General features: G+C 34.6%; 1 protein-coding gene across 12 annotated transcripts in view; it reads left to right on the forward strand.

The window, feature by feature from the left end:
- LOC150105365 (uncharacterized) overlaps positions 1-15,470 on the forward strand; it is a 521,942-nt gene that overhangs the window by 371,970 nt on the left and 134,502 nt on the right. For all 12 annotated transcript variants that reach the window (XM_090394098.1, XM_090394099.1, XM_090394097.1 and 9 more), the window contains one exon: positions 842-928. In XM_090394098.1, coding sequence (XP_090250224.1) covers positions 842-928 — 87 coding nt within the window. The remainder of the gene's footprint in view (positions 1-841; positions 929-15,470) is intronic.

Here is a 15,470-nt window from a genome sequence, read left to right on the forward strand (position 1 = left end):
TGCAATCATCCCTTCAACCACTTCAGTGCCAATTATGGTTCATGCCATATTTCTTCGGTTTATAATCAAGAGGATCATGTTGTACAATAGTAAGTAGCTTATTGAAATCCAAATATATAGTGGAGAAATTATTTTCTGCATCTGATTCCTCATTATTAAACACCAGCTAAAGCTTTTAATGATTTTATTTGGAGAACTATCCCCAGATTTAAGATAGAATTAGTTTGGTGTTTCAGTTTAGTTAATTAAATTTAGCTTTTTGGTTTAGTTATTTGTTATATTAAATATAGTTAATCATTATATGTAGTCATGAAAAGTGTAACAAATGATCTTAATGTTAGTGTAATTAAAAAAAAAAAAAAAAAGAACTTCCTTCAAAAACTAACAAACAAAAATTATAACCCAAGAAAAACCCTATCAGAAAACTATTGCATTCACATCCATTTTTATCAGTATTTTGACATGAATGCTAAAATAAATTATATAAATCATGACTTATAGATACCTAAACCTGACCTGTTTTTGACTGGACCCCAAATTGCAGCTACAACAACCACCACCACCACCACACACCTTAAAATCAAGGACTGTAAATAAACAGTTACTTATATATGAACTTTTTCTTCCATTTATTGTCTAAATTTTATTTCATTTATTCACAGTTTTATAAATTAGTGTTCATAATGGACAATGCAAGACAGTAAATTATCATAATCATAATAATAATCTTGTTAATATTGAAGGAATTAAAAGCATTTTGGATGCTGACAAGTGATTATATACAGAAAGATCCAGGTATTGTGATGAATGTTTAGTTTTTTAAGTTTTATATTCTTTATAGGTACGTCCAGCAAGTTCTGTAGCTACGCAGACAGCAGTATCCACATCTGTTACAACACATTCACAAGCACCACCTGCACGTGCACAGGTAATCTATAATTTTTTGTAATTATCAAGATTAGAATCCTTCCCAATTGGTTATCAGCAAATTTACATTAAATTCCCAAATTTGCTAAACATAAAAATACTGCTTTTTCATTTGGGTGATGCATCAAAAACCTCTCAAAAAATTGTTGATGTCATCCAAAAGTATGTGTGTCGAGGTGGACTTTCGATGCCTGGACAGGAAAATCTAGACTAAAGAGATCATCTACTTTACAATATGATCATGAAATTAGAAAACAGATTGACTTAGAGCACCTGTCCATTGAAATAATCAAAGAGCCATTCTTTTCCACTATACTACCAAAAAACACAATGATTAACTTAAATCTCCTAGAACCTTGTTCAAAAAAAGGATTCACAGCATGAAAATAAAAGGACTTGACACTTGATACATCACTTAAATAATCTAAACCATGTCGTTTCATATACTGATGGATCATCTGAAGAAGCACTCAACCAAGGAGAAGCAGGGGTTTTTCTAACTCTACCTGGAGGAGAAGAAATGCAAATCAGAACCACAGGTGGCAAAATAGCTTCAGATTTCACTTGTGAGTTAACAGCTATACAAGCAGCTCTGTTCTGTCTTTCTTATCCAGAATAACCATCTACAGTGACTCAAAATCTGCACTTGAAGCATTAAAAAAAATGGAAAAACAAAACTTACACAAGAAATTCATGAACAAGTAACAAGTTTAAATTTGAGAAATAAGAACTGTACACTGCAATGAAGTAACTGAAATATTGAAGGCAATGAGAGAGAGCAGACAGTCTAGCCAAAGAAGCAAGATACTTACCTGAAAAATTACACCCACTATCACTAACTGGTGCTAACTCTGTTGCAAAAATAAGATTGGTGAAACAAACTATCAAGAAGAAGAATGAAATCAGCAAAATTACCACAATCATCACCAGACTAAGGATGGAACATTTTAAAGGCATAAAAATTCTGCAGGACAGAACTAGAAGCTATGAAGCATGCAAGAACTGTTGAGGAGTCGAACTATCTCTTGCCCCATATCTACTCTTGTCCAGCAATTGCTGTTGCCCTACAGAAAATTGACTCTACTCCATCAAAGCAGTTTTACAGGCCCATGGTCATATCTGGAAGCCCATCAACAGACTAGACAACAACAGCTTTCCAATATTCATTTACTGTTTAACTGCTAACCCACTGAAAAATGCAAAAACTTTTCTTCTCCTATCCATCTTTCATTCTGTCTACCTCTGTTCTCTGAAACATCTCCTTCCCCCATTCTCCCATAAAGTATTCCCCAAACACCACAACTTCCTACCTTTCGATAAATTCCTTCTCTTGATCTCTGCCCATATGGCATTGGTTGGTTCTGTTGCCTTTCATGCATTTAAAAAATATATATTTTGGAATTTTCAGGGTTGCAATATGCAAAGTGACATTTCACATACTTAACTGAAAGATTCCTTAGGTTGGAAACTGCAGATGATAAAACTTTAATTAATAAATATAAGTTTAAGAAAATATGGTTTATTATAATATCAGCTTTGACATTAAATTCTAGACATTATTTGCTGAAAATATGAAATTTTTACAGTCTTGTGAAAAGAGTGGATGGAGCAAGGATATCATGCTTGCCAAAGCAAATATCCATTTTTTAAATATAATATCTTCTATCTCTAGATTAAACTTCCTTTCATTTCACCCACTAATACCATTTTGCAAACTACACTTTGTGGTTGCCCTTAAATTGTTATGAGATAGTTGAATTTTTATTAATGTTTTGAGCTTTGTTCATTCATACATATGATTTTTCAAAGTTTCAAGACCAGAAGTTGTATGCTAACTTTGGAAAAAATAATATCAGTGACAGAGTTCCTATATAGATGTGCATCATCCAGATATAATGTAAAAATTTAATTGTAGGTGTGGCCTTTTTCTGTATGATTATTGGCAAAAGTTCTTTTGTTGAGGACAGCATAACATAGTTCAGTTGATTCTTCTATGGGATGGAATAGGTCAATATAGTATAATTCTTTTCCAAAGCACTGTGTAACACTCTTTTTTATCTTATCAGTACAATATATTTTTGACAGCAGAGACTAAATTCAGATGCTCTCATTGCATTGTACAAAACTATGCTTTATGACAAAGTGGAAAGAAAGCCATTTTGTGAGTCACTGCAAGCATAAGAGACCAGTTTCCCTTATTTTTGCTGTTTCAAGCCAACTAATCACAAATTTCATCAGTAGTTATTCTACAGTTATCGATTGCTTAATACAGTCATACACTGTCACTAGAAAGTGGTTCATTCTGTATTTTTCTTCCACTGCTTGAATAATGGATTGTACTGTTTCATATTTCATTTATCCAGTGCACCTTCTTATCCTTGTGCACACTTGCAGGCACTCACTCATGCACGCACACACTTATGATGAATGTAACTTGTTTTATCCTTTTACAATAACACATTGAATTACTGGTTGTAGTTCTCATGCAGAATTATTTGTATTACTACTACTACTATGCATATCATATGCATAAAGTGTTATAATTTCCTCCAACTTTTCATCCAGTATAATAACTGTGGCTCCATAACCTTCTTTTGGGATGCCTTTTTTAAAATTTTAAAATTTTTTAATGTGAGTCTCACCCAGAAAATGTTGCAAACCTATTGTCCATTTTAGCACAATGGGTTAACTAAAGGTTAGATCCAATTCCTTTCTTAGAGATTTAAGTTGTATTATTACCAATGTGAAATCACTTAAGGGTTGAAGCTTAATAACTAAGAGGAGATCCTCTTCATAGCTTATAAGGAGGATGGATAACTGATTAAGGCTTCTAATCTAATGTACAACTTATTGTGGTGCTTTCTTTTGGTAAGTATCCATATGAATATTGAACATGTGAGTATGACTTGTTGTTTCTATCAAGTGACTAGGTCAAACACAAAATCAGTTACTGGAACAACATCGGTTTCTATAGAATTGAATATATGAAGCATCATTGAAAAAGAGATGGAGCTACCAGAGGAATTACAGAAATACCATGGTGACACGGTTTAGTTACGAAGACAAAGAAGAAATAAACAGGTGAGATCCTTTAGAGCGATCGGATACGCTCACCTCTTTGATCTTTGTGTTGGCAGTATTATATCAACAGTTATATTGATATGATATTACCTGTAATTTCTCTGTTAGCTCCACCCCTTGTTTGTTAGTACTACAACAACTAGTAGCATAAGCATCAAAATTATATAGCTGGAAGATTCCTCTATGCAGAGATGGAGGAATCTTCCAGCTATATAATTTTGTTTCAGTATACCCTAATGAAAGAGGATGGACTAACAGTTTGGGACTTTAAAAACCAAAGTTTCAAAGTCTCTGCTTGTATTCTGTATTGGCTTAAACCGTAAACAAAATGATGCTATAACGTGATGAAATACCATGCTGGTTGGGGCATTGTCTTGTTAAAAAGTTCCCCCACATACACACGCACTGTTATTGCCAGGAAGTGAGGATAAACAGTGAGAAGTTGGGCACCAGAACAAATTCTACTCCATCAGAAGTGCATGTACACACATCACCAACATAACGAGTATCCACAACTGATAAGAAGTGGAACTCATAGAATCATTAAAGATGTGCTCTGCTGGCATATGGTGTTATCATAATGAAGAAGGCCAAAACAGGTGAGATATTACTAAATAATTACAATATTTAGAGGGGTGCTTCAGGGTCAAAAGCTGTATAACTGAGAGGAGACCTCCACATAACCTTTAAAGGAATATACGGAGAACCAACCAGCGCTTCTGACCTAATGTCCAATCCTCACCTTCTCGTGGTGCACCCTGTTGGGTATCTACCTGGATACTGAACGAACGAGGACTGGCAATTTGGGATTTAGCCGACCAAATTGTATTCTTATTGGTTAAACCAAAATAAAAATGATGGTACAGCATGACAAAATTTCATGCCAGCTGGGGCGTCGCCCGGTTAAACAAGGCCCCCATTGTTTTCGCCAGGGAACCAGGGCGAACAGCGAAACGTCAGCTACTGTAACAAATCTGAAAACACACACCAACTCAACACCACCAGAGTTAAAGATCGGTATTATCAACATAAGAAGCCTGAATGGCAAAGAAATGGAGCCAGCTGAGGAATTATATAAGTACCAGATCGACATAATAGGGGTGACTGAAACAAAAAAGACAAAAACTGGTGAGATCTTTCTGAGCAATAAATACAAAATGTTATATTCAGGCAATGACGATCAAGGAAAAGAAGGAGTAGCCATAGTATTCAACACAAAATACGAGGCTAATCTTCTTGAATGGCAGTCAGTCTTAAGTAGAGTAATGTGGGCAAATATGAGAATGGTGAACTGGACAATGAGACTTATTTGTGCCTATGTCCCACAAAGGTTCTACTAAGGTAGACGTGGAGGAATTTTTTGAGGCTTTAGAAAAAGCAACTGACACAATAAAAAAGGAAAAGTTGGTCCTTGTTGGGGATCTAAATAGCAGAGTAGGAAATGATTGTGAGACATACAAAAATATTTTGGGAAAATTTGGAGAAAAGAGCAAAAGCTAATAATAATGGCAAATATCTGTTGAATTTCTGCTCAGGACATGGACTGGTTATTACTAACACCATGTTCCAAAAAAAAAAAAAATGCACAAATCACATGGAGAGACGAGGCAAGGAATAAGAAAAGTCTCATTGACTATGTTATTGTTGATAGTGATGTTTTCTCCCTAGTGCAGGACACCAAAGTGAACAGAGGATTTGAAATTGGAAGTGATCACTATTTAGTCTTGAGCAGGATAAAATTGAATTTCATATAGAAAAGAATAACATGTAAGAAAGTTTTAAAGCGAATAAAAGTTGAGCCGTTCTCAGATGTGAACTGTAGACTAAAATACACAAAATTTATTGAAGAAAAAATGAAAGAGTTTGAGAACAAGAACCAAACCTTGGAAATTCAGTGGCAAGCCTTGAAGAAAACCCTGATTAATTCAGCTAGAGAGAGGCATGTGGTGAAGTTTTTAGGATAGAAAAATTAGAACTCGATGATGGACACAGGAAGTTAAAGAGGCAGTGAAGGAAAAGAAGAAAGCATATCAAAAGTTCTTGTCAAATAAGTCAGCTTGTGCTCTTACAGAATACAGAGACAAATGCAAGAATGCTAAACAAAAGTCATGGGAGGACTATGACAAGAATATAAAAATAAATATCAAGAAGGTGGCAAAATATTCTGGAAGTTGTTGAAGAAGCTTGGGAATGGAGGAAAGAGTGCTGTAAAAGGAGTTAGAGATGATAAAGGTGACAGGAAAATGGGATAAAAAGATATCCTTGAAGTATGGAGTAATTACTTTGAAAATCTGCTAAATGAAACAAGCAGTGATGACAGCACAGTGGTAAAAAACACTGACCAGGCATGCAGTCAGGAATACATATCCATACTTGAAGTAGAAAAAGCCATCAAAGGCTTGAAATGTGGAAAGGCAGCAGGAGTAGATGATATTCGACCAGAAATGCTTGAAGTATGGTGGTATGAAAGTCTTACAGTGGCTGCACTACATAGTTCAGATTGCCTGGACAGAGGGACGAATTCCTGATGATTGGAGTAGAGCTCTAATAGTACCCATATATAAAAAGGGAAATAAAACTGAATTACAGAGGTATTTCCCTACTGAGTGTTCCGGACAAGATTTATGCCAGTATACTTGAGAAACGGTTGAGAAGAATTGTGGAAGAAAAGCTTCGTGAAAAACAAGTTGGATTCAGGCCAAATAGAGGCTGTCAGGATCAGATCTTTATTTTACGACCAATAGTTGAGAAAACATGGGGATATAACAAAGATCTGTATTTAAGTTTTGTCGATCTGGAAACATCATATGACAAGGTGCCAAGAGAGAAGCTATTCAATACGCTACAGTTATATGGTGTCAGTGGGGCATTATATATTAGGCAATACTTAGTCTTTATTTGAGTTGTAAGTCAGTTAGAATTGAAGGATGTACACGAAGATAGTTTAATGTTAAATCTGGTGTGAGACAAGGATGCACATTATTCCCTATGTTATTCATTATCTATGTGAATCACATTATGAAGGAAAGTGGTATTAAACATGATATCAAAATTGGAGATGTTAATGTCAGCTCTTTGCTTTATGCAGATGATGTTATACTTCTAAATAAATCCGCTACAAGTCTGCAAGATTCTCTGACTAAATTGAATAGCTGTTGTAATAGATATGGTATGAAGGTCAGCAATAAAAAGACAAAGACAATGAAAATAGGCAGAATCATTGAAAATGTCAACTGTGTTGTGAATGGAGAACCTGTGTAACAAGTAAAACATTTCAGCTATTTAGGCACGATTTTTACTGAAGATGGTAAATTAAATATAGAAATAGACAACAGAATCAACAAAGCTGGTATGGTATGAAGTCAATTGAATAAATTCATATGGAATAAGAGAGAAATTAGTCGGAACACTAAATTAGCTGTATACAAGACAGTGTTCAAACCAGTTTTAACTTATGGATCTGAGAGGTGGGTCAGAAGTAAAACACTTGACCAAAGACTAGAGACTGCAGATATGAGAGTCCTGAGAAAAATTAGAGGCGTGAACAGATGGCATCAATCACAATATCATATTAAAAACAAGGATATTAGGAAAGAACTTGACATTGTCATCATCCAGGAATGCGTTAGCAGAGCTAATCTCAGGTGGTATGGTCACTTAAACAGAATGGGCGAGGAAAGATTAGCAAAACAAGTGTTCTCTGCCAGGTTGGCAGGAAAACGACCCCGAGGAAGAGCAAGATATAGGTGGATTGATACGGTACAAAGTGCCTTAGACGATATAAATATAAGAGCTGATAATGTTGGAGTCTTGACAAGTAACAGACTGATTTGGAGGAAAATTGTAGATAGGAAGTTAGTAATGATGTAAATTTTTCATGTAGTACTATCATATCCTGTACACCCCTTGAGGGTACATGGCAGGAAATTGATGATGATGATAATTACAATATGTTATTTTTCAGCCATATTGATCAGAGAAATGAAGGGGTTAAAGTATTCAGTAACAAGATAAACTTCTCAGATGTTTGGCAGTTACAAGTAGACTTGTCCAATTTCAAAATGGAAGATTATTCCTCTAGCTCCACAGAAGCACATTGGAAAAATTCCTCTACTAAGGTAGAAGTAGAGGAATTTTTCAAATGATTAGAGAGACAGCTGATGTTTGGATGGGGGGGGGGGGGGCTGGTTAATGTTGAAGATCTATATAGCAGAGTAAGAACTTGCAAATGAATACTGTATATATACACACACATCACAGTAAATAATGCAAAACCACCTTCTGACAACATTTCGCGTAGTGAAAGACTAGCCATTAAAAACTAAGGAAGAATAAAGATATTATCATCATTCCAGCTGACAAAGGAAACACCAATGTCATCTTGAATAAAACAGACTACCGCCATAAAATTCTTGAATTACTATAGACAGATACTTACTCTGAGCTTAATAATGACCCCACAAGAGAGTTTCATAACAGGACCAACAATCTTCTAAAATCAACTTCGGAATTACCAAGGAACATCTGCCTTTCGCTCAGATCCATTCATCCTTTAATCCCACGATTATACAGTCTTCCTAAGATTCACAAAATTCATACTCCCTTAAGACCAATAGTTGAAGGCATCGACTCGCCGACTTACAACTATCTAAATATCTCGCCTCTTCCTTAAAACACCTCACAGGCAAAATCTTCTTCTTACATAAAGAATTTAGCTGACTTTGTTTCTGAGATCAAAGACCTCAAACTGAACAAATCAGATTTGATGGCAAGCTTCGACGTAGTGTCGCTTTTCACAAATGTTCCAACCCAGGAGGTTCTCACTCTTCTCAAGAGCAAATTATCAAAGAAGTTCTTTGCCTTACTTACCCACTGTGTGAACTCAGGCTGCTTTAGATTCGAGGACAAGATCTTTAAACAAAATTCTGGAACTAGCTATGGGTAGTCCGCTTTCCCTGGTGCTAGCTAATATATTTCTCAAAGACTTTGAAGAAAAAGCGATTTGTTCGGCCACACTAAAACCTAAACTCTGGCTTTGTTATATCGATGATGTTTTTCTTATATGGGAACATGGCTCTAGGCGTGTTCCCATATAAGAAACCGTACTCTAGATAACCTCAAAGTTTTTTTGGATCATCTAAATAACTTTCATCACAAGATCAAATTCGCCTGTGAGCTAGAAGTTAACAATTGTCTTTTTTTTTTAGACATAAAAGTATCCAGGTGCTCTGATAATATTAAAAGTTCAATCTTTAGGAAGCCAACACATACAGACAGATAACTTCATGCATCTTCTCACCACTACTCTCCACAGAAATTTGGCATTATTTCCACCCTTGCACGTCGGGCCAGATCCTTATTATCAGATGACATAGAGCTTCAACATGAATTTAATTTCCTCAAAAGGACTTTCTTAATAATCGTTTAACTGCAAAAAAGTATTGAGAAACTTCTTTTTCACTGTCGTCAACAAACTAATGAAGATTCTGCTACCCCCAGAGCTTACATCTCCTTGCCTTTCATTAGTTCCCTCTCCCCCAAACTGGCTAAAATTTTAAAAAATGTTCAACATCAAAACATGTTTCTCTACTTTAACCTAAACTCTGTTCTATCCTTAGTCAACCTAAAGAAAAATATCAACATCTTCAGTTCCCAGGAGATACAAGATTATTTGTAATTGTGGAAAACCTTACTACGAACAGACTGATAAATCTATCCTTCTCCGTGTTGAAAAGCAAAAAAGAGACATTTCCTGTAACAGAATCCGAGCCAGCGCTCTCGCCAGCCACATCTTGTTCTCTATAAACTCTGATGAAGGCCGCCAACATTAAATAGACTGGTCTCAAACTTCTGATATTCACAAATGTTATGATGAACTTGAAAGACGTATTCTTGAGTCAAAAGAAATTACCCTCGATTCAACCCACATGAATAGCAGCCTTAGCTACAGCTGGCCAGATTTGCATAGCTCTGCTGTCCAGTGCTGGCATTCTCACGATTTCACACACACGCGTAAACATACAGCTGGAACTGTAGCGTGGACTCCAATTTAAACTGTACTACAGTTTTTAGTAGATCTGTTCTTGTTAATACGTAATGTTTCTGTCAGATTATTTTGTATATTTCTTTGTACTTGTTAGATTACCAACGAAACTAGTAGTGTCCTCATTAAACTTTATTATCTCAATGTTAAATCATTTAAATTAAATTAATAAACACATTGTTAAACTGAGTAAATCTGCATACGAATAACTATATATATATTTATATATATATTTATAAAGAATTGAATGACTAGAACAGAGATTTAAGTAAAAAAGTTTTAATATAAAAACACAACTGGTTTCGGCTTGTAACAGCCTTCATCAGATGACATCATAAAAGAAAGAAAAAACATTAAACACTGAAGGTTAAAGACTATGAACAACATAGAGAGTCTATACATAATTAGCATGAAAACGTTGTAGTTATATTTAAAGCTGTTTTCTTTCGTTTGTTGCATTGTTGGGAGAGTGCGTGCTTGCAGCATCACATGAATGTTAGTACATGATTACAGCTGAATGACTATCTGGGAGGTTGTAGCTCAAGTTATTATTTAGATGAACAGGATTGAAGATGATTTCTCCAGATTCCACAGTTTTTCTCTCTAGTTCATCATTGCAATGGAAGATGTTAGTAGATTTTTCCCAGCAGACTTTGTGACTTTGGTTTTCATCATTAGGATTAGCCGAGAAAAGGATATGACTTGATAATGCACTGGCTCGCTGTCTCTTGTAAGTAATGTCCCTCATATGTTCTTCCATATGCAGTTCGACAGATTTGTCTGTCTGCCCAAAATAAGGAATATCACAATCACACAATATTTTATATACACCAGGGTATTTGAGTTGATGATGACAAGGTTTTGGGTGGCTTATTAAGAAGCGGATCTGTGGAAGTGGAGTGAACAAGGTTCTGATATTGTTTTCTTAGAACTTTTGCTAATTTATGTGAAACTGTACTTATGTAAGGAATAGATATATTGTCTTTGAATCTATTTGTTTCTTCTGAGTGATGTCTTGGAGGATTAAGAAGGAATCTGTCAATGATTCTCTTGCAATATCCATTGACTCTGAAAGAAGTTAATGGATATTAACTTCTGCTGGGAAAAATCTACTAACATCTTCCGTTACAATGATGAACTAGAGAGAAAAATCGTGGAATCCAGAGAAATCATCTTCAATCCTGTTCCTCTAAATTATAACTTGAGCTACAATCTTCCAGATAGTCATTTAGCTGTAATCATGTACTGGCGTTCACGTAATGCTGCAAACACGCACTCCCAACAATGCAACAAATGAAAGAACAGCTTTAAATACAACTACAGTGTTCTCATGCTAATTATGTATAGAGACTCTCTATGTTGTTCATAGTCTTTTATAATGTCACTTGATGAAGGCTGTTACAAGCTGAAACTAGTTGTGTTTTTATATTAAAACTTTTTTTACTTAAATCTCGGTTCTAGTCATTCAATTCTTTATAAAAATATGTATGTTAACGAGTTAATGATCATTCTTTCATATATATATATATATATACAGTAGAACTCGGTTATAACAATCACGGTTACCGCGAATTCACGTTTATAACGAATAATTTTGAAGGTATATTTGAATTACATTTGATTTAATGCATGTATAATACATTAGTATTATACTAATAATACATGTTAGTCGTTCCTTTACTGACATTTCGTACGTACGCATTTTCTGGTTGTGGAAAAATGTCGGGAGTCAAGCGGAAAATTTTATCGGTTTCCAAAAAAGTAGAAAATATACGGGAGGTGGAAAGTGGACGATCAAATCTGACAGTAGCAAAGAAGTATGGTTTGTCCCCATCCACAATATCAACAATTTGGAAGAATCACGAGTTGACTCTGAAAGCTTTTGAAAACAATTTATCGAAGTGTAAAAAACTTAAAAAGTGTAATAAAAAGTGATGTTGATGAGGCACTTCTTTCGTGGTTTAAAGTGCAAAGAACCGCTGGCTTACATATTAGTGGACCAATTTTGAAAGTTCAAGCCGAAAAATTTGCTGTTCAACTTGGTTATAGCGATTTTAAATGCAACAATGGGTGGATTGATCGCTTTAAGAACAGAAACAATATTGTCTACGCAAAAGTAAGTGGCGAGGCGTTGTCCATTGACAAAAATGTTGTTTCTGACTGGATCAATAATGTATGGCCACAACAATATTTATAATGCAGATGAAGCAGGGTTTTTTTATAATTTAACGCCTGATAAAACTTTTCAATTTAAAAACGAAAAGTGCATTGGCGGAAAACTTATCAAAAATAGACTCACAGTTTTAGTTTTTGCGAACATGACCGGTAGCGATAAAAGAAAGCTTCTTGTAATTGGAAAATCGGCAAAGCCTAGATGCTTTAAAAACATAAAGAAAATTCCTGTTGATTATACAGCGAATAAGAAGGCCTGGATGACATCTTCGATTTTCAAAAATGAAATTCGCAAGTGGGATAAAAATCTTCGCAGTGAAAACCAGAAAATTTTGTTATTGATAGACATCCTGCCCATCCTGTAGTGGCTAATTTAACAAACATAAAACTTTTTTTTTTTGCCACCGAATGTGACATCTGTCTTGCAACCACTTGATCAAGCCGTAATTAGATGTTTTAAATCCCATTTTTGTCATCTGTTAGTCTTGGAACGAAGATCAGTGTACTTCATGCAATACGTTTAATGAGTGATGCTTGGAATTTGGTGTCATCGTCTATGATACAAAACTGTTTTAAGAAAGCCGGTCTTGCGGAATATGAGTGCAAATCTGAAGAAGATGGAGAGGCTAAATTACCGTTATCAGCGTGGTTAAAAGCGCGAAACTTGAACAATTTTGAAACGTGCACAGAGATTGATAATTTTATAGACATTGATAATGGCATCGCAACTTCGGGTATACTGACAGATGCTGACATCTTAAAACGAATCTTTCATTCACCAGAAGAAGATGATAGTAGTAGTGACTCCGAGGAAGAAAATAGCAATGATTTCAAAATCGTTACCTGGTGTGAAGCAGAAAGTGCTTTACATATTTTAACAAGATTTATGGAATCACGATCTGTAAGTTCAGACGACACATTCAAGCATCTTAGTGGTATAAGGAACAATTTCAAATGTATGAAATATACGTCTTGTGAAAAGCAAAGCACGCTTGATGATTTTTTTATGTAAAAATGTGAAGTTTTAAAAATAAATTGTTGTTCTTTATATGTATGTATGCACATATGTATTTATGTTACCCAATATACCTATGCTGAGAAAAATCTGAAAACATTTTTAATTCGCTCAAATTATGACCTTCTTGGATATAACGAATAATGGTTATTACGAACAAATATATGCGGTTACGTGGAATTCTTTATAGCCGAGTTCTGCTGTATGTATATATATATATATATATATGTATTTTGAAAAAATTTGGAGAAAAGAGCAAAGCTAATAATAATGGTAAGTGCCTATGTTATGGATATGATGGACCTATTCTAATACCATATTCCAACATAAAAATTTTTCTAAATTTACATGAAGAAATATGAAGTCTTATTGACTATGTTATTGTTAATAGTGTTTTCCTGCAAGTTTGAGATACAATGAATTTGAAATAAGAAGTTCTAATCATTTTATTTTGAGCAGATTAAAAATGAATATATTCATATAGAAGAGAAAAATATGTCTAGGTGTTTTAAAATGAATCAAAGTCAAGCAGCTTTCAGAGGTGAACTTTTGACTCAGATATCCAAATATTCTTGAGGAAAAAAAATGAAAGTTTGAAATCAAAAACCAGACTTTAGAGACCAATTAGAAAAACCAAAAGAAAACATTGATTTAGCCAGGGAGGCAGCATGGGGAGAAGTTTTTTTGTGAAAATAGAAAACTTACAACTCACATGGTGCACTCAAAGAATTTAGAGGCAGTCCTGGAAGAGAAGAATTTACCAGAAGTCATGCCAAGTTTAACAGATTAACTAAAGTAAGTTTCATGGCTTACATGTGTAACAAAAATTATATAAAATTTATTCAAAAACTTCAATATACTTCACCTAGTGTTAGGTGGACATTATCAGGGAGATAAACCATTAACTACATTCAAAAGATGATTGAAAATAACAAGTAATAAATCGTGCATATATTAGCTCATGTCTCAGTTGCAGCTGAAGTATATGATATTACACTATTAGAGTTCAAAGGAACAATATAGTAAGTTGCATAAATAAAAAAATAATAATTAAAAAATTTATAAACAATTAATAGTGATCACTTCCCAAATTTTGGATATTGGCATACAGTCTGATCAGGTTCAGACAATTTCTTAATGTTTCAAGGAAAAGACGATTGAATTTAAACTTGTTGGAGTGAAGAAGTTTTGTCTGGTTCCAAAGAACTCTTTGCCTAGTTTCAATAACATAAGAAGCAAGGTCAGACTCCAAATATGGGTAACCCTCGTATAACGCGGTCTACAAATTGTAGTAACCCTTGTTGAACGCGGTACTTATACAACGCGGTTTCGATATAAGATGGTCTACAAACTGTAGTAACCCTTTATCTTTTTGTATATTTTTCAACGCACAAATTAAAAATCAAATTTTATCTTCTTTAAATTTGCGTCTTCCCATATCGGTCATGTAGTTATAAGTAAAGAATTTATATTAGGGGGAAATACCCTTTAGCACACATGTAAGTCAATTGTTTACCATATACGGTATTTATTTTTGAAAATTGTCTTCGTTTTCTGCCAGGAAAGCGCATTAAAAATCATAAGTGGGTTAATCTCAAGCTGAGCACTTTATTTTTTGGTGAGTTACATACAATATGTAATGCTTTTTTTTATTTAAAAAAATATTTGTATAGTAATGGCCACTTAGAGTGCTCTTGCGATATACGCGTTTGTTAATAGGGATAAATCCACCCACTGTAAACTGCCAAGGTAACAAATGAACAAGACTGAAGATACATTCGATTTCGATCAGCACTTGAGACTCAACCTCTGCGAACTTCTTAAGTGCTCCAATCTCTTCAATAGTGAATTAATTCATGGGGAAATAGATTTAAATGAGGAAGAACTGGTACAATTAATAGATGATGTCGAACTAAATGGCGAAGAAAGTTCTGCCGAAGATTGATTGTAATGAATCCGTTAAAGAATTCAGTTTAAAGAAATTAGCAGAAGGATTGGACTTGGCAAGAAAGTTAGTTTATGCATAATGATCTCTCAATGGAGCGCTCCGGAAAATTCACGAGACAATTGGATATTTGTTTAGCTCCATATTATGAACTTAATAAAAAATTGCAGCATAGTGGTAAGCAAGGTCTTATTACTGACTTCTTGATAACTGAACCAGCCGAAGTATGCAATGAGAATTATGCTAATGATGTCCAAGAGATTTCAAGTGATGACAACGTCCAGCCA

The sequence above is a fragment of the Typopeltis vanoorti genome, chromosome 6, assembly GCF_054136105.1.
Source record: "Typopeltis vanoorti isolate ZY-2024b chromosome 6, IOZ_Tvanoo_1.0, whole genome shotgun sequence".
In the NCBI taxonomy this organism is placed as follows: domain Eukaryota; kingdom Metazoa; phylum Arthropoda; class Arachnida; order Uropygi; family Thelyphonidae; genus Typopeltis; species Typopeltis vanoorti.